The sequence below is a fragment of the Micropterus salmoides genome, unplaced genomic scaffold (genome assembly GCF_014851395.1).
Source record: "Micropterus salmoides isolate LMB-PRFRI ecotype aquatic unplaced genomic scaffold, ASM1485139v1 Ms_hic_scaffold_6, whole genome shotgun sequence".
Classification (NCBI taxonomy): domain Eukaryota; kingdom Metazoa; phylum Chordata; class Actinopteri; order Centrarchiformes; family Centrarchidae; genus Micropterus; species Micropterus salmoides.
This window is the reverse complement of record NW_024044348.1, coordinates 28660023-28680952: the sequence shown is the minus strand read 5'-3', so window position 1 is coordinate 28680952 and position 20930 is coordinate 28660023. Positions and strand designations below refer to the sequence as shown.

The following is a 20930-nucleotide window of genomic DNA, read 5'->3' as shown; positions in this document are numbered from 1 at the left end:
CTACAACGCCTGGGCATGCTCCTGATGAGGTGGCGGATGGTCTCCTGAGGGATCTCCTCCCAGACCTGGACTAAAGCATCTGCCAACTCCCGGACAGTCTGTGGTGCAACGTGGCGTTGGTGGTTGGAGCGAGACATGATGTCCCAGATGTGCTAAATTGGATTCAGGTCTGGGGAACGGGCGGGCCAGTCCATAGCATCAATGCCTTCCTCTTGCAGGAACTGCTGACACACTCCAGCCACATATGGTCTAGCATTGTCTTGCATTAGGAGGAACCCAAGGCCAACCGCACCAGCATATGGTCTCACAAGGGGTCTGAGGATCTCATCTCGGTACCTAATGGCAGTTAGGCTACCTCTGGCGAGGACATGAAGTGCTGTGCGGCCCCCCAAAGAAATGCCACCCCACACCATTACTGACCCACCGCTTCATGCTGGAGGATGTTGCAGGCAGCAGAACGTTCTCCATGGCATCTCCATACTCTGTCACATCTGTCACATGTGTTCAGTGTGAACCTGCTTTCATCTGTGAAGAGCTCAGCGAATTTGCCAATCTTGCATCCTGCACGGTGTTGGGCTGTAAGCACAACCCCCACCTGTGGACGTCGGGCCCTCATACCACCCTCATGGAGTCTGTTTCTGACCGTTTGAGCCAACACATGCACAATTGTGGCCTGCTGGAGGTCATTTTGCATGGCTCTGGCAGTGCTCCTCCTGCTCCTCCTTGCACAAAGGCAGAGGTAGCGGTCCTGCTGCTGGGCTGTTACCCTCCCACGTCCTCCTCCACGTCTCCTGATGTACTGGCCTGTCTCCTGGTAGCGCCTCCATGCTCTGGACACTACGCTGACAGACACAGCAAACCTTCTTGCCACAGCTCACATTGATGTGCCATCCTGGATGAGCTGCACTACCTGAGCCACTTGTGTGGGTTGTAGACTCCGTCTCATGCTACCACTAGAGTGAAAACACCGCCAGCATTCAAAAGTGACCAAAACATCAGCCAGGAAGCAGGAAGCATAGGAACTGAGAAGTGGTCTGTGGTCACCACCTGCAGAACCACTCCTTTATTGGGGGGTGTCTAATTGCCTATAATTTCCACCTGTCTATTCCATTTGCACAACAGCATGTGAAATTGATTGTCAATCAGTGTTGCTTCCTAAGTGGACAGTTTGATTTCACAGGAGTGTGATTGACTTGGAGTTACATTGTGTTGTTTAAGTGTTCCCTTTATTTTTTTGAGCAGTGTATGAGGCTGGCATAAACTCTCTGGGCTTGAGTGTGTTCACCTGCAATCTGATATGTGTAAAATTAGCCATTAAATGTCTTATTGCAAGATCATTGGAAGACACAGTTAAAATTTGTTTAGTAGTGGAAAATGTGCTTTATGGTGTATAGAAAGATGTTTCTAAAATTTTAAGGGGTACTCCACCGAATTTAGACCTCAAAGTTTGTCAGCGCATGAGGTTCTACTAGATATGTGAAAAAAATATACAAAGCCTTTGATGGATCCAGAGGGAGCAGTGTGAAGTATGCCTCAAGTGATGATGGTTGGAAAATACAAAGAAGTGACCTTACCAGACCTCTGTTGCCCGCTCCTCATCTCTGCTTGAGACTAGTAACTTGAAGCCACGTTAGCTGCTACTAGCCTGCTACACCTTGACTGTCAGTCGAGTTGAATTGTGGGTAACGTAGGCACCAAGTTTCTAAATAAAAAAGATGACCTCTGGTTCTGATCTGCATCGTTTTTTATCCTTTTTATACACCCCATCCATCGTGACTTCCAAAGTTATGAAAAGTCATGTAAATTGTTGGAATACTTTTTAAGAGGTTATATTATTTTAAAATAATTTATTAAAAATAATTTTCACGTTCAACACAGCTTATTTTTCCTCTTAATGGCATTAATTGTTGCTGATTTGCTGAGCCTGAGCCACTTTGGATGCAACTGAATAACGCATACAGTTCATGACAGAATTGTATGCAAACTTTGTGCAAACTGTTCCCCAAAAGTAGATAATTCTTTTCATTTTCATATTGTAGCTCTCAACACAAAATGCAAGAAAGCAGGTGCAATGAATTTGTATGAATATCAGTTGGCAGGTTAGTTCTAATTACTTACCTGAACCTGAAGATTCAATTGCAAAATGACCTCAGAAATGATCGGATGCTTACAGGAAGATTGTTCAAAATAACCCAGATGTTTTAACACATTTGCACATACTTTATGCACATTGAAGAAAAGTAGACTTTTGTACAATATCTCACTAAATATATTTACATGACATACAATTCGCCATCAGTGCAATACATAGGAATGTTGCATATTTACCAAATGTTAGACTCTTTCCTTTATGAAGAAAAATAATTCCAGTGACAGAAGCTGATATAACTAATGTGTAAAGTAGCATGTGCAACTTTCATATTGGTTAACAGCTTCACAGGAAATAAAAAAAATAAAATCTTAGTACCACCCTATCATAATCAAATATTAAGCATTGAAAAAGTAATAGATCACATGTACATATATATCTTCATACATGTAATGGATTGCTTTTGTACAAATATTTTATGTAACTTTGGCAGTTTATCAGGAACAAAGTTATCGGAAAAATATGAAACAATAATATCAAACTGTCAGCAATGTCATGTAAGCTTGCCTTCCAAAGCTCATGTTCACAGTGGTCATTCAGAAAGGCTGGAAGCTGATGGCCAAAAAGAAGGAACAAAAAGCCAAAGAAAAAGAAAACATTTCCATCCTTTTTGCTAAGACTGTTAGCACTGGAGGCTGTCGTCATTGTTGTCATGGTTATAAAATTACAAACACCTATGAAGGTTTACATAGCAGTCATCGCCATTTAAAAAAACATGGTCTATTTTCAGGTCGACTTAAAATACAAACAGTTTGAAGGCAAGGGGACAGGACCCTGCTCGGTGGTCACTGTGGAATCATGGGAGAGACATGACCAGAAGAGGACATGCACAACAGTGCCGTGTGGAAGAACATGAAGCCAAAAAACGAGGGTGCAAAATGAAAGACTTTGCAACAATCAAAACGCCACACGGTCAGAAAATGACTTACACCGGACAAAATAACTGAGCAAATTTCAAACATACAAAGTTCACCATAATTCATATACGTTGGTTTTGTTCTTTTTTCACTGGTTTGGCACTTTATTGGAACAAATCTCTGTTCAAAAAGACTAAATGTTGTACAAAAGGTATTTCATGTCTCGTTAACATAACTCGTAGAATATAGTACTTAATAGTAAGCATACGGTAAGTAAACACTTGTACATACTGTAGTTTTAAAATGAACATTCCAACAGATGTTTTACGCACATGCACAAAAACAAACAAACAAACACAACTCTCTCTCTCACTGTCTTGCTTCCTTGCCACATTTGTGCCTTCTCGGCTTCTCTTTGGACAATCTCATTCTCCAGCTATCCAGAAAGAACAACTGTTGCTACTGCTCTCTCCTTTTTCTCTTTATCTCTCACCTAAGACAACACAACAATTTTTAATACTGCATTTTTGCTCCACATTACGACACTTCCTCTGCCGAGCGTGTGTCTGTCTTGAGACGCACAAACTCCTTGGCCACCTCATCGTTGGTCCTTTGAGAGAGTATCCTCATGATGGTGAGGCCAGTTTCGTCCATGGAGATGCTCTTCATCAGGGGGTAGCAGGCGGAGCAGCTGCCCTTGTCCGCCAGCTCTCGGAGCTGGATGACCGTCATGCCGATGACACGGTCCTCGCGGGCAAAGCAGTAGTCCTTTACTGAGACGTGCAGCTCGTACGCCTCTGGACCATGTTCATTACTTAGAACACTGGAGAAATGACACGGTGAGATCAGAAAGGTCAAACTCAAGAGTTCAAATATGTAGAGTTTTACTCTACTGTAGTATTCAATAAGTTTAGAAATTGTTCAACCTGCATAGATCATAAAAATGTAGGGTTTACCATAACATGACAGTTCAGATACTGTCAAGCAGTTTTTAAGCCACTTAAAAGTAGCCTGTACTAAATGGACAAATAGGGCACAAGTCTATGCTAGGATTGCTAAAGCATTCTCTTGACTTCCTTCTACAGTTTCAATGCAATGAGCAGAAGTGCTGGTAAAGTAATTGCATTCTATTCTTTGATATGAACAAGGATACTCAACTTGATTTGCCCATGAGCCACTTACACAAAATGACACAAAGCCAGGGGCCAGGGACAGAGTCCCTGTAGGGAGGAGGTCGGGGCAGATTGATGGGTCAGACAAAGGACTTTCTCCCAGAATGTCTGTTGGTGTCCCGTGTGAAACCAAAAGTCAAGGCTTGATTTTTTATTTCATCCCAAACCATGACCTGTTCCTAAACTTTAACAAGTATTTTTGGTGAAGTTTTCTGAAGCCAAACTTCTCCCATTTGCCATACGCATCAGGTGTACGTTACCTTTTCGCAGAAAGTGTCACCCTTTCTGCACACTGCAGAGATCACTGATAGGCTAATATGCAACTTCCCAAGTGAAATTGAACATTTACTAACGTCACCCATTGATTTGTGGACAACAGTTTTGAAGCATCAAGGTTGTCATTATGGCCATCGCCATCTTGTTTGTTTTGGGCCAGAGGTGACCGCATTTTATTGAGCGGTTGGAGCCGGGGAAGAGCGAGGGTTTCTACCTAATGGTGTGTTCAGACTACAGCTGACAAAGCAACAGGTTTACATGGCACCCACCTGTCACTCACAACGACCACACATTACTTTAAGCCTTAATATAATAACAAATCAGGTGAGTTATATAAAAATTTGCTCCCTATACAGTTTTCATGAATGGGAAAATTAACTCTAGAGACCAAAACTGTGCTTTGTACCAGGCTGTAAACATGATTATTTTTGCTGGAACATGGAGACAGACTCACTATGGGAGCCAGTCTCAAATGGCCATTTGGTGAACTGCAGTCTTTTTGGTAGTTTCAGTGTGAATCAATTTATTTTCATTGTGAATAAAAAAATGGAAGGCCACCTGGCACCCTATTGCGGGCTGTAAGTTGAGTATCACTGGCTTAGAACAATTGAAGGACTTCAACTGTAAGGTATTGCAAGTATTATATGGTATATACTAGGCATGTTTCCATCTAATTGTAATGTGAATTTTAGGCGGAAAAAAAAGTAAATGGGAAACATGCATTTCCTTCAGCTGGTTTGGAGCAAATAAACCAGGCTAGGAAAGTGTAGTTACGTCAGTTGATGTTACACATGGCTGTAATATACAAGACATATGGGTTCCAAATCAGAAACAAAACCAGCTGCATGGAACTGATGGCATTTGGTCCTCAGGAACATTTTTCAAGCGGGCAAACTGCTTCCAGCCATGTCTCTGCACATTATGGAAATATCCAGTAAGACACAGACGCGGAAACAGCTTATCAGACGCGAGTTACAAGTTTGCTACGTCAGAACTTATTCAGCAAAAGTATTTCTCCCATTTAGCGCATTAACTGGTTTTCGACAAAGGCACTTCAAGTTGGTGTAAAAACCTTTTTGCGAAATTAAGGATTTTTTTTTCAGAATTTTGCTGTTTCCATCAACTTCTTATAATGCGATACTTCAAAATGTGCATTAAAAAACATTGATGGAAACATGGCTACTGTAACCAAAGCATTTTTACCAGCTGAAAATGCCAGGCTGGGAGCGCTAGGGTGCGCTTTGGAGGTGCAGCGTTTTTTTGGTTGAGGCGCTTTGGTTGCTATAATACATAATATCTGTGGAGGTGATGTGCTGCAAGTAGGCTTAGGTCTACATGCTCTGACCCTTGCTCTACATGAAGAAAAGGCTGAAACACTGCCATTAGGCCTAACATAGCTGTGTCACACTCAGAGATGCAAAGAACATGGTCTTCTGTAAACGTTGTGAGACCAGCAAAAAGCTTTCAACCATGAACAATTTTGTATTGAAGCATCTGCTAAAGCAACGTGAAACTTAGCCTGTAGAGAGAAACTCCGGCAACTAACGTTACTGCCAGTGACGTATCCACTCTGCAGGAGGAGGGGCATTAATCAACGTATTGTGTTTTGTAAAAGCACGCAATACTTCCCTTATAAATGCATGTGCAAAACAGTAACTTTAGTTCAAAAGTCAAGACACTTGCTTAATTGTTTGTTTTTATCTCAGACAGTGGCGTAAAAAAACTTTATATGCTTCGTAAAAATCATCCTCATTGATGCTGTTATGGATAACGTCACATGATTAGTTTAAAAAGTCGGGAGAGACTTGCTTTGTTTTTTCTATTTCAGCCAGTGAGGTTAAGAAATGTTATGTACTGTAAAAATCATATTCATTGATGCTGTTATGAATATGGGATCAGTTAAAATGTCAGGAAAGACCTGCTTTGTTTTTTAATTATTTTTTAATAGCCTATATGATGCAGCCTCAGACCAGAGGATGCTGTATCATGTTTTCAGTTCGTCTGGTTGTTGAGTCCTCAGCTTAATTATTGTTCCAATAAAGTGGATTCATATCTAAAATACATTGCTGAACAGGTTTCCCGTCACTTTTATGGATTGCTGTGGTTGAAAGTCATTGTAACAGAATGAGTAACGTGACTATGTACTTTTAATACCCATTAATAAGTAAAGTAATATTATTACTTTTTAAATGAGTAATAAGTAAAAAGTTAGTCATTACAATGTCTGAGTAATTTGCCCAACACTGCAGCTAGATATGCCGTTTAAACTGATGTGCAGCGAGGACAGAATGCTGCTTTCTGCCCCCTGGTTGCGCACACATCTCGGGTGTGACGTTGCACAGAAACCCATCTATAAAAACGTGTCCCTCCCATTGCAATGAATTGGCCTGGCCTCAAGAAAAAACTTTTTGGTGGACACGGGCCCTAAGTTGCTGGAGGCTCTTCTGTACTGTGCAGTTAGCATATTAAAAAACTAGTTTGAAGGTACAGCAGCATTTAAGGTACAGAATGTTGCACACTATATTGTAAATTGTATGCAGGTGGGTAAAATGCTGCAAATAATGATAATATCCTAAATAATATAGAAACTCTTTAACTAAAACAAAGGAAGCACGATTACTCACTATTGGAATGTTTCATTGTACTTTGGTGACCAATTGTTATTCTTGGTCTTGGTGCTGAATTTGCGCTTCTTGTCTGCCAGATGTGGTCCCACGGCGTTAACCTCTACAAACGGCCGGAACATGGCGTTGGTTTGCCAGATGAGGTTGTTCACTGCGACCACTGAGAAATGCAGAGAAAATAATAATCAGCAACATCGGATATTGTTTATTAGAAATATAGGAAAATCTATGATAGACACTAATGCTGAAAAACACTCCTGGCCCTGGTGTATTCCTGGCCCTATTTTCTATTTTGGCAAGTATATTTATCTTATTCCCACAGATAACTGGCTAATTGTAGAAAATGTTATGCTAAGATACTGTCAGAGCAAGTACAATGGAATTTGATAGCAGAAACATTTGCACTTATCAGGAATATTAATGGTACAAAACTTTGGATGTCAGTGCCAACAAATCAAACTTGCAGACTGTTTTGCACCAACATTAAAAAAGAAAAACAACAGACCATTGCACAGTGTTTTGGGGGGTTTTGCATTTAGTTCTGTGGTGATTGCCAAAGTAATTCTGTGAAATGTAGAAAAATCACACAGAAATAGACAAGTGTAGAAAACAAATACAAAAAACCTAAACTGCAGCTCTTCCTCCTTTAATAATGGATTTTCCTTTAATAGAAACATATGATTGCCATAGTAACCTAACTGGCAAGTTACTGCTGCTAGCTGATTATAGCTGATTGCTGGCTACAGTGCATAAAGTGCTACTGCAGAACAGAACAGAAGTCATTGCAGCTATAGGGGTGATTATTTTTAGCTTTTGTTGATGACATTTAGGAAACAAAAATCAACATGTGTGAAATGAAAGAAATGGACTTCAAAAAACAGTAGTGCTCATTTATACAAGTAAACAAGAATTGTTTTGCAAATTGTTTTCTCCAGAATAAAATAAATAAATGCATAAAATCTGCAGTTGATATCTGAACAAGTAAATGCAATTATTTGTACTTTGATTAAAATGAGTAGTATCATATATACACTCAGTTAGTGAAAAGTCTGAAACAAGACTAGGAGTCTACAGCCATGATTGGCTCTGTGATTCTGTACTGAGGCACAGTGGTGCTTTGAGCTATGCTCACAATGACAATGCTAACATGCTGATGGTAAGCAGGTATTATGTTTACCACCTTAGTTTAGAGTGTTAGCATGCTAACATTTGCCATTTAAGACTAAACACAAAGTACATGGGAGGCTGATGGGAATGTCATTAGTTTTGCCGGTATTTAGTAAAAGAATATTAAATGTTGATCTGATGATGGCACTTGGTGAAAAGTTAAGGGATCACCAAAGTTATAACAATTGGGGGTACCTCAGATAGGAAACATCCTCTGAGGAACACAAATCATGTCAGAAATCCATCAAATGTTTTATTGAGGTATTTCACTCGGGTCCAAACTGGTGGACTGGCTGACAGATCAACATTGCTATCCATAGAGCGAGTATTGGGCTAAGCCACAACTTTTTTATCTCCTCTACAAGAACAGAAAAGAAACCTACAGTACAACCTCCTACTTAAATGATGTCATCAGCAATCTTTCAGATGTTAATTTCCTCATTTGTTTCCCTAAAGCAAGCTCCATGACTTTACAACAATGCTGCTGATTGTGGCCCAGCAGCACTATCGCCCAAAATGAGATTATCACCATGAGCTGTCCATGGTGAACATTTGCAGGTGTGAATATATTTGAATAGAAATGACAAAAAAGCAGGCCACTGGGTATAGGAAAAATCTCACCCTTCACGCTGACTTTGTGCTCTCCAGTGCCAGGGTGAGAGATGAGATTCACTTGCATTGACACCTCCCCCACCGATCCGTTGGATGACTGACCTGGACACACACCAAAACAACAACAGGAGAATTGGAAAGCGGCATAATGAAAATCAGAGAGAATGGAGGAGTGGCAGAGTGGGAGCCACGGAGAGAAACAGAGAGATCAGGAAACAGAGACAGGATGAAAGGACAGAATCCAAAACTGTGGGTGCAGCTTTTTTTGTAGTTGAGGTATACAGAAATTGATCCAAAAAGAACTGTAATAAAACGCCTCTCTGTATGTCAAAGCTAGAAAACTAAACCCAAAAAATACAGTAGGGGAGTACACTTGATTTCACCCCCATGGCAGCCCAGTATGCACAGGGTTTCCTTTAGCTTGAAGCTGAATGAGAACAACAAGAAGAAAAACAAGAAAAATGAAATAAATACTGGTTTGAAGGCCATAGAGGAGGCAGCTGGTGTGAAAGGATGCACTAAATAAATAATCATCAGAAATCATCAAACTGTTCAGCTCGACAGAAATACAAACAAAACACTGGATTTGACTGCATGCAGACAAGTGGAAACAATGCATCAGAAAGGTAACGTGTTGTTGCACAGTGAGCCAATTAGAATTGATTGCTGACCATGTGTCTCACATTGCCTGATGCAGGAATCCCTGCCCATTTCAGCTGCCTCTAAACACTGCCTTGTGTTTCATCCAACCCGGGACAACAGATGTTGAACACTGGAAGGCAAATGCCGATGTGGTTGATGAAGGGGCATGTTGATCCAATAGCTAATCAATATGTGCCAAACATGCAGTGTCCATTATAGCTGGTAATGAAGAAACAAGCCTCCTGATTTATTGTAATGATGCTCTGAGAGGCTGGGGGGAGGGCGCAAAAACATTGCTGCTGCACAATTAAGCCCTGGACTTGTGGGAAATTAACAGAGCAATGCCATGGCACATTTATCTCAGCTACCGGCTGAAATAATGTAATAAATATTAACATTCTGCCTGTTTTTTGAGTGGAGTCAGAGACGAGACAGTTAGTGCCTTTATGAAATAGTAAATTGACATGTACACAGCAGACACTGGAATGGGCAGTTTGAGGAACCTGGGAGAACAGAGTGTGAGTAAGATGAATGATACATGAGGAAGATAAAGGAAAGCAGAAGTAGATAAAACAAATGTGCCAGTAAGGTGGGTCAGCAGATTAAGTGAGAAAACTGTTAACAAAAGGAACCAACAGATAAGAAAGGTGAGTAAAGGTATTAATTGTTGCAGAGTTGCAGTTTAATTCATCACATGTTTCCAACAACCAAGGTGTTGCCCATAACCCACACAAGATTACTTAATAAGCAGAAAGCTGTGAAATATTCACATGAAATTACTGTATGAAGAACACGAAGCAGCTATACTACCTCAACTTGCTCCCTAACAAACAGAAAGACATGTATGCATCCGAGCGCAGGAATAGACTAGTGCATGCCGTGGTCTAAATGTGTCGCTGCTAGAGCACAGGGGTTGGTGATTAATGAAACACTGTCCACTGTGCTACATCAAGCATCAGCACATCCCCACACTGTTTACTGACCTAATGCACATTATCTACCTCAATACGTCCAGTTATAGACATCACATTAGACCACCTCAGTTATATAGCGACGACATGGTGTCAACTCAGAAGGGGGGAAGGGATGGGATGAGAGAGAAAGAGGAAAAATCTAAAGAACAATCTCAAAATAGCACACAGTGAAACACTGCCCATCTGCCAGTCACTGAGAGCAAGCACGCTGGTTGGGCCTGCTGGCTGCCTGGCTTTCTCCCATTGCTATTCTGTTTCCTGCTGTCTGCTCAGGCAGCGTTCTGCAAGGCTGAACACACTGAGGCAAACAGGAGCATAAAGCTTGAACTCCCAACTGGACTGAATTCCCTCTCGAATCTCTCTGGACACCTGAAGGTATTTCAGCCTTGTTACAGAGAGTGATAGGAGGATAGTTCCATATAGTGACAGATGAATGAGACACATAAAAGTCAGACGGTGATGATGGAGAGAAAGAAGAGAGAGGGAATTTATGCATTTACACTACACATATACTGTATTTCAGTTGTCATGACAGTGGTTCTAATGAGAGTGAGACGGAGAAAAAGAGCATGGGAGCATTCAAGCCCTTCAGGGTGTGGAGTGAAGAGGCCACAGATCAGCCTATTTGTTGTTTGTTTATTTTTTTCTTCAGTGAAAAAGAGTTATACAGTTAATGGGCTGATGCCATTACTGCAATGTCCACTGCACACAGAAGCCTATAGAAAATAAAGTGACACAGTGACATTCTCAGGACGCACATTCTGTAATGTAAAGAAAGCTAAGATACGACTTTCCTCCTCACTTATCGCTTATAGGAAGGGTAGGTAATGAATTCAGTAGCATTTTAAAATATACATTTTATATATATGGTATATGTTTTATATTTTTTGTTATATTTGTTGAAATTCTCACAGGACTGTAATAAGGATGCCAATCATTTCATGCCAAATGAAATGATTGGCCTACCTACCTGCCTGTCTACCTACCTATCTGACCATTGTCTACCTTAGCGTACTCTGCCCATGCACTCATTGCGCATGAAAATGTGTTTTGGGGATTTTGAAGGGAGGCCTGAAGAGAGGGGGTAGGAATTTTCCGGTGGATACATTGCCAGTTTCTCCAACATTACCTACCCCAGCTTTTAAGACTATACGGTTATAGTAGTGAAAAGCTGCAGACATATGTATCAAGTTTATAAGATTTAATTTGAATATGTTCACTAACTAGGGTCTAGAGAACGTGCTAATGTGCTGCTGCACAAAAGTATACACAATCTGTGTTTTTATCACACCTTTCTAGCAACTTTCACAATCTAAGCATCTTTTAGCATCACTTGGTCTTTCTTACATGTCTTGCCTTTACAGCAGCTTTCAATAGCAAGGACCACAATCAACAGATATGATTAAATGATTTATTGATTTATTGAACAAAACACGAGGCTTGCCGTGGCCGACTAGACATTGGAAAGTGTTGTGGGGAAGCTACAATTGAGGAATCGGCCGTAGCACCCGGGCACGACGGACCCCCTATAACTCTATGGAGAGGAAGAAGGAAACCCCATGGAGAGGAGACTAGACAGAGAAAGGGGTCGGTGGGAGGGATACAGAATGTGAGAGCGAAGAAGAGGAGATGGGATGTGTGGGTATTTATGGAAATGCCGGGAGTGACGTCATTGATGTGTGGTCCCTCTCCTGAAACTCTGCTATCAGCACCAATTCTTTTTGTCTGAACCTACCCATGTAAGACACTTTTTATGGAAAAAGAAAACAGCTATTAACCTCAAAAGCTTTTCAGTAATTCGGTAATTCCACTCCCTGAAATAGGGCGGTTCAATTATGGCAAAAATCATAATCACGATTATTTTTGCCAATATTTAGATCATGATTATATGATTACTCATTGACTCATTGGACAAAACAGCACAATAAACATTTTATCTTGATTATGTTGTTTTCATAATTGTTGAAATCCAAAATCATAATTAAAAATTAAATTTGATTAATCTGCAAGCCCTAACCTGAACTCAAACCTAATTGAGCATGACCTCCTTACCTTGAGAGGTTTGGGTGCATATATATTTCTTGATCAAGGCATCTGTAGGTTGAGTGTAAAGGCTGAGAGCATATTTGAGGGATTTCATATCGGCGCTCTTTTCAAGGAATGTTTTCTTCAGCCCGTTTCCTCCAGCATGGAAGTATTGCTGAAAAAAAAAAAGAGCAGAAACAGATACTTCAGAATAACTCTGAACAACACTTTTGAGTTTATACACAACAACAGGTTACAGTTGGCTGAGAGAATAGCCTAGGATTACATGGACAGTATACATTTTATAAGGCGGAGGAGACAAATAAAGAGACCAGACAAGAGACAGCAGTAATAGCCACCATTGTAGCTAATTACTATGTATTTAAATCTGAAATCCATGCTTGGGTGGTTAATGCCCATTTGTGCTGATAAGCCTGATAGCTGAGGACAGACAAGGCTTTGCTTTCTTTTCAAATGCTGTCACCACTCCTACATGTGGGGTGGCTGTGGACAGACCTTATTAAGAAAGGAGGTGTTGCTGAAGAGAAAAGATGAGAGGAACTTGGACACACATTTCTAAACCCTTTATAGCCATTATTCTTTTGGGTTTGTTATGCGTTTAGGTAGCGTTATTCTGAAACACATGATCATTACAGGAACGAAGGAGTATTTGCAGAGTTAGTGTAGGGTCTGTTGTGGTAAAGTTAAAAAGTTGATACACATTATCTCATATCCTTACAGGCACTGGACAAAAAAGAATACTACAGTCGATGGACATAGGATTGTATATAGCAGTCAGGTGATATTTGAGCCACACCATCTTCATCAGAATCACTTTTTTGTGTTGTTGAGTAACTGTGCCTCAGCACAGTAGGAGGCACTGTTTTATGCCTTGCTAATGACTCATGAGTTACAAAATTTGACTGACACGTGCCTCCGGTGACTTTTACATAATCTGGCACACAGGGGGTGAGTCATGGGTGGAGATTATCAAAAGCAAGAAAATATAATCGCACACACTAAATGGGAAACTGCATTTAATTGATCCAAACCTAGCCTACAGCAAACAATAAATATGTTTTATGAATAAAGGTTCATGCTTTCTCTCACAAATGAACACTGAAACCAAGGCTAATCGTAGCCTAATGTATGTGATGATATCGTTCTACTGGATTTTGTGAGACAGCTGCCTTTTTTCTACAATCACTTCCAGGTCAGAGTTCAAAGAAAGGAACAAATGATGCATTATCCGGAATAAATTAAATGCACCATGACTGCATGACATCTTAGGCACTTTTCTATGGGATGGTGCATTTACCCATTATCCTACCCATTAGTTTTCATCGGTTCAAAGTTCAGTCTGGATTAAATATTTTCAGTGGGATAATCACAAAATGTACATACTAGTAGTAGTATATCTAGATAAAGTGGTTTATTTACTAAGTAGACTTTATAATCCTTGCTTGTGTGCTGACGGCATTTGCCACTTTACTGCATTTACATGTGTTTAGCTCCTTAGTATGTACCTTACCATTACTAGTCTAAAACTAGTAGCCAACAATACATATATGTAGTAGTTAATATTTACAGTATATTTGGTTCTACTCCAGTGCACCATTTTTTGTCTTTTGTAGATTAAAGGTTTAAAGCTGTTGTGCCTGCAATATGAAGAATATGATGCAAGTAACCCTCTGCACAGCATTTGTTGATCTGATCAGTCAACTTTCCTTAGGCACTATTTAACTGTGCTAATTGACTGTCCTCATTGGAATAATGATGAAAAAAAATTCCAACAACATGATTGATCTAAACCTACAGGTAGTTTCCTTGGAGACAACAGAATCAATTATTTTTCTCAGCACTTTATGATGCAGTGTTCCCCCAGTGGCATCTCACCATAACTCTCCTCTTGTCCCTGTAGAACAGAGTTGTGGTCTTGAAATTGTCTCATATCCCTTAACAACAAATGGCAGTAAATTAACATTGCTGCATTTCACGCTTTCTTTTCCTAACAGGCGTTGAGCATCTCTCCATATTCCAGGATATTGATTATCCTCAGATGGGTCTAGACTTGCCTAGTGCCATTTGTTTTTAAAAGTATAATGGTGCTTTCTTTCAGGCTTGTTGACAGTATTTTAATTTGGGTCTTCTTGAAACTACATTGTGTCTCATCAAAAAATATCAAGAGAGATACAAGCACAAACAAAAAGTGGATATTCTGAACAATTTATACCAGCCTCTGTTACAAGTCTCTTGCAATTTTGAGGTGACAGTGAAAAATATTTCTCTCTCTTTTAGTCTGATGATGTTAAAATAAAAAATACTCATGCGCACAGTGTGTGTTTTTTTTTATCTCCACTAGGCGTAAGACTTTAGGGATCATGCATTTGATCATGTGTTTGTGGGCGTTAGTGTGCACAGCTAATCTCGCATGCCACTGGATCCATCATCAGCCGAATATGTTTTGTGCACATTTATGTACGCTCAAGGACTTCTCATGATTTTGGTGATTTGGTGATTTAAAAATACATATTTTATCGACTGCTCTGTTTTAAGATTGGCTGCTGACTCTTAACTGGTTGGTAAGTACATAAGTTGCATCAGTTACATTATGTACTTAATGTACGTACATTAAATACTTTGTCTGTTAATTTACTTACACATGCTAAAATAAGTCGACACTGACTTCTGGTTTCATACGGGACACGGACAGCGGTCTCCTGGTTGAAAGTCCTGTGTTTGTTTAGACGCTCCATTCATCTCTCCATTCACGCAGACTTTGTCGCTCTTTATACTACCAGTCACCTGACACTTTTTCCTCTCAGATATTCACGTGTAAAAGACATGCCGTCTCTGAACAACATAGGTCACTAAATGGGATAAAATAACACGCAAAAAGCAAAAAAGCCGTTGTGATAACACAAAATGCCATTTGGTGATACCAGGCCGGGAGGATATCTGCCCTCTAATGAGTACACTCTTCTAGTTTCCATTTAAGATATACTTGTACTGTAAATTGATCATTTACAGCATGCAAACATCTGGATATAAACATCCACTTAAAATCCAGCATGAATGCTTGAAATAATGCAGGAGAGGTGCCCACAAATAAAATGTATTATTATTATTATTATTATTATTTAGATTTCAGCTTTAACCAACCTATTATATTAAAAACAAAGGAAAATAGATCGATTTATAAAATTCTCAATTAAGTCAATTTGCACATCCTCTGCTATGCCTCCTGTGGCTCTCTTGTCTTTATTAAAGGTCAAGTTTAGCCGCCCAGGTGTTTCTTGCTGGACGGCCAACGGTAAAATCAGCATGAAACTCACCTTGATGGTGGGAAGCACAAGGTCCATGGCTGCGCACTGTCGTGGGGTCAAACTTCTGGCTTCCTCTCGAATTACATGCTCCTGGAGGGAAATGAGATCAAGTCAAACACTTTACCAGTTGGCAAAACAGGAACACGGGTCACAATCAGATGCTTTGAATTTTAAAATGTTTCTCTAGTGTTGACCCAGGTGAGGCAAAACAGCACACAGTTGCAGTTAATTGCAGAATGTATGATACATTTTAGCCTTGCTGTCTCATACCAGCTCTAAAAATTCTATTTTAACCATGAAAAATGTTTTTGTCAATTATAATTGAAGTTTTCCTAATTTGTGAATTGATTACAGCAAATAACTTCTGGCACTACCTTATTTCCCAGGTGTTTCCCTTACAAGCCATAGGCAAAATGGCATTAAAGTTTTATGAAAGGGGTTCTGAAGAAACTAAATCACAGATGCAAACTGCTAGAATCGTTGGTCCTACTCTACACAGTTTCATGTGTCTCTCCCCTCGTGTGCTCAAAAGCAGACTAGTCTGTGAACATGAGCTTGGTTGGTTGCTAAGATTTAATCAGCATAACCACACTAGAAGAGACGTGTAAAACAAAAATGCACACCCCCTCCCTCAAATCAGATGAAACACACATATTCAGAATGTGATATAGATTTAACAGCTACAAGTTGGTTTTAAAGATTTTAAAGAGCTGGTGTCAGATGAAAAACGCTTTAATCAACATCTGTGCTGAGATGTTGTCTGTTTTGATGCCAAAAATGCACTGGGCCCACTTGATTTGTATTGACTCACTTCCAGTAATCTCCCCATCCCGGGATAACAATGTAATGGTGAGCCCAAAATAACAAACGGCTGCAGGCTGGAAGAACTACTTCTCTCTAATGAAAACCCCATGGTGAAGATGTATGGACACTGTGCTTGTTACTTGATGAAAAAAGGGCCTTTCTTTGGATTCAATTTGTTTTCATTTTCCCCATGAGTGTGATAATACAATGATGATATTATTTCTCGTAAGTACAGAACTGTATATTTATACTTCTGACCATATTTAGGAGAGAGAGCAGATAAAACACTAGAAATCCTCCTTTGAAACATATTTGCTTAACCAGATAATTGCAATCCAGAGATAACCATAGATTTGTGAAGATGGAAAGATGTGATTTTCAAAGTGGTCCCCACACAGCATCATTTGTCTCTGACAAACAACATATCAGCCTGAGTAACTCTGCTGTTCCATGAATCCATTACATGGGTCATTTGTTTTGCATGTTAACACCTGTAGTAAATGTTGTTACACACATACATTAATAATAGAATAAAATAGAATATATGATGTAACTAATTGTAACCAAACAACACAGCCAGCATCACAATTAACTTCAAGTCAAAGAATATACAGAATATAAATTATTTGGGTATGGCGAACTGAAAATTATTATCATAAATGATAAACCACTTCAGTGGTTTGGAAGAGAACAGAAACAAAACCATCTGTACACTGATGTACAGTATCCAGATGTTCCCTCTAAGGACATCCGACACACACAATACAAACAGTGCGAACACACAAACAGGTAAACACACGTATAAATGCTGCTAAAAACACATTCAGCTTGCAGCCCGTGTATGACTGAGCTAAAATACCTCTCTGAGGTACTGTCATACCACAGTTGTTAGTGAAACCACAGTGTAACCACTGATCCATTCCAGCGCCTCACTACACCGAGCTCGAGGGATTAAACATCCTCCGGTCACATCGGCAATTAGATACCAGCCTGGCTAGTCTTGCAATGAGTTACACTGTGCAATGCAAAAGCCTACAGTATCTTACATGACTATGCTTCCAAATGACATATCCTTCTATCCAAATCTGTAATTGAAGTAAATCAAAGTTAGGTGCTCTTGGTAACTGATCCATCTACTTGTATATTTCCATCCAAACAATTATACACATGTATTTAAAATCTATTTTATATTTTTGTTATTAATGTTGATATTTAGTTACATATCTAAAAGACTATTTAAAATTGGAATATATTTATATATGGCAGTGTGGGGAGTTCCCTGTAGTGCATTTAGTTTGTGTATATCTGCATTACCTATAATGCCTCTGATATACTGTTTACAATATAATATATAATCCACGTTCAGCATAATTAGAAATCTCATTGTGTGTGTAGACATAATGCATGTTTTACTGAGATGATGAGTCGGCTAAGCTTTGAGGAATCCGTTTTAGAAATGAGACGCTAGAAGGTTCAGACAGTGTGCTGAGATTAGCAACACCTGCTTTGGGTTCATCCAAAAATTACCTTCAGTTTGGACAGCTGTCCCAAGTCCTTGGCAGCATTGAAGATCATCTGAGCTCCTTGCTGTTGAAGTGACAGATATTGTTCGGTTATGGCAAAATACACAGGGAAACACTTAAAAGATAATTATAGAAAAATTATAAGAACAAAATAAGCACCAGATGTTGGGGACAAAAGGGGCAAAATCTTGTAATTGTGTTGCGCTAGGCTAACTGCAGGTGGCAGAGAGAGTAAAATGTTTGAACAATGCTTGACATGATAGCTATCAAATAGAGCCTGACCGATTTATCATTTGTAGATATGGTAGGTCGATAAGTGGTCTTGCAGATATATCTGCATCAGCGTTTATAACACCCGATACATGACTATTAAAAAAGAGAAACAGAGAGTTGGATCCTTCTCTCATGCCATGAGTGTTGCATAGTTTGCACACCAGTGGGTGCGCTGCAGCTCCTCTGTTAACAACACTGCAGCACCACAGAACAAAATACCAGCTGACCGCAGTCTACTGGAGTTCAGAGCCGGCTCTGCTGGAGCTACTGTAGCTCAGCTCACTCACTCTGTTCACGGTGAGTTGGTCATTTGTCACTTCAATTATATGAGTTAGATAATAATAAAAACATCATTTCTCCTCTTCTGAAAACATTCATACCAGACTTGCTAACCTTCCCATTTTTCACTGCACCCTCCCGGGTCACAGCAGGATGTTTAATGTTATAGTATTTATTCTGAAACAGTGCGTCACTTCTAGTGAATGGTCCTCTCATTTCTCATAGTTTATCACTTCTAAATATTATTAAACATAACTTACAGCAGCTAACGCTGCCCGTTGTTAAATTAGCCACAGAGCGAATGCCATGTTTATCACTGGAGGGGTGCTAACGTTACTGAGTGATTAAATTATAGTGTTTGATGTATTCTAAATATATCGTTGAGCTGCTCATCTGTAGTTACAATCAGTGTGTCAGAAATGATTAAACCAGAGCGGACTTGTGAATAAATGTGAGATGTACCAGTATCTAATACGGCTTCCTGCCTAACAAAGTTCTCTAACATTATCTCTTCTTTTGAATGTGAAACGTTAGTGTGAAATCTCAAAGTTACAGGTCCACGTTGCAGAAGGTCATTTATTAAACAACAGTGTTTCCTGTGGGTCACTGTATCATAGACGACATGTTTTAGAGCCTGGTGCTGGTTCTGAAATGGTTTCTCGTAGCTTTGAATAGAATTAACAGTGCTAGTAAAGGGATAAACTAGATGTGAATATGCTACGTAGTAGAAAGTAGTCATGGTGGCAGATTATATGTAAGGTAATAACTATTGCATGACAAAAAAATATATTTAATTATTTGCCTATGTAGGAGAGCCCTGTTTATCATTATTATTATAGTAATGACATGAGAGATGATGAGATATACGGTGTTATTATTATTAGTAGCAGTAGTAGTATATAGGTATTTTTTTATAGTTTCTGTTTTGCTGGCCCCCACAACACACTATTTACTTTAATATTTATTAGTAGTAGTACTCTATAATTTATAACATCAGACATTTTCAAAAATTTTCTGTAGTTTTGTTATATTTATCAAAACCTTAATATATTTTGTTGTACTTGATCTACTGATCAAAGTACTATTTGTAACAATAAAAAAGTTTCTTTTTATACTGTCATGGTATCTTGGTATGGTCTCAACATAACAAAACGTTAGGGATAATCTTTGTTTATGTTTCTTAAAATAAGGGGAAAAACCAATATCGGCTGACATATCGGCTATTGGATTTAAAAAATCTCAAATATCGAAATCGGTATCAGACTTAAAATTCCATATCATTCGGGATCTACTTTAAAATGCACTTTCATGTTTCCATCGACAATAAAACCAACAACCTGTAAATAAGATATTCCTGAGATAAAAAACGTCAACCTGGTTCTTAAAAATACACTCCACGTGTGTGAAGATTGAGAGATGTTAGCCATGTTGTTTCATCTCATGTACAGTAATGTGTGTGTTATGAGGGAGAGAACAGATGGAAGAAATGAGAGAGAGACAGGTGGAGAAGAGGAGGGAGGTGGAGGGCAAGGCATGAGATAAAAGAGTAACAGAAAAGGGAAAGAGACAGATAATTAATCAAACTCACACTCTGGTCATTCAACGGAGGCAGAACAATTGTTCTCTCGATTGTATTCAGCACAATTTTCCACAGCTCTTTGAGGACTCGTTTCAACACAGTCTTCTCACAAATCTTGGCAAATAACATCAAACTGCAAACCAGCAAAAGAAGGGCATTTATCAGGTCAACAGTCAAAAGCACCAGTGTCAAACTGGGACATGGCTGAAGGCTCCAAGTGATGATCATATATAATATGATTAAATAAAGAAAAACACCTGTGATTCATAGAATGAATGCAGCCGCTTTATGCCTTAATCTCACCCTATTGTGCAAGCAAGCAGGGTCTCAGAGACAGGAGGAAGCTTTTGGTATTTCCATATCATTAAGAGGATTCCCTGTAATACCCCATTGGCCTAAATGTTGCTTTGACATATGGTTGAGAGCGATTCCCAGAGCTCAGCTGAACCACATCATCACTATGGTTCTTTTACCACAGAAGTAAATACAGTCCCTAGGTTGAGTTAATAGACATTCACAGATATGTTGGTCTCTTTCTTTCTGAAAACAAATGTAAAATGCTAATGATTATTATTTGGCTGTATTTATTTCATGAGCTCTGTGTTGTTACTGATCAATCTGATAAAAGAATGATCAATTTACTGTATG

General features: G+C 39.4%; 1 protein-coding gene across 2 annotated transcripts in view; it reads right to left on the bottom strand.

The window, feature by feature from the left end:
• Positions 1-3009: 3009 nt before the first annotated feature.
• LOC119890745 (protein unc-13 homolog C) overlaps positions 3010-20930 on the bottom strand; it is a 107530-nt gene continuing 89609 nt past the window's right edge. For both annotated transcript variants that reach the window (XM_038702126.1, XM_038702127.1), the window contains 7 exons: positions 20292-20415; positions 18156-18215; positions 15834-15914; positions 12526-12673; positions 8867-8959; positions 7079-7238; positions 3010-3829 (listed from right to left, as the gene is read on the bottom strand). In XM_038702126.1, coding sequence (XP_038558054.1) covers positions 3544-3829; positions 7079-7238; positions 8867-8959; positions 12526-12673; positions 15834-15914; positions 18156-18215; positions 20292-20415 — 952 coding nt within the window. In that variant the 3' untranslated portion in view covers positions 3010-3543. The remainder of the gene's footprint in view (positions 3830-7078; positions 7239-8866; positions 8960-12525; positions 12674-15833; positions 15915-18155; positions 18216-20291; positions 20416-20930) is intronic.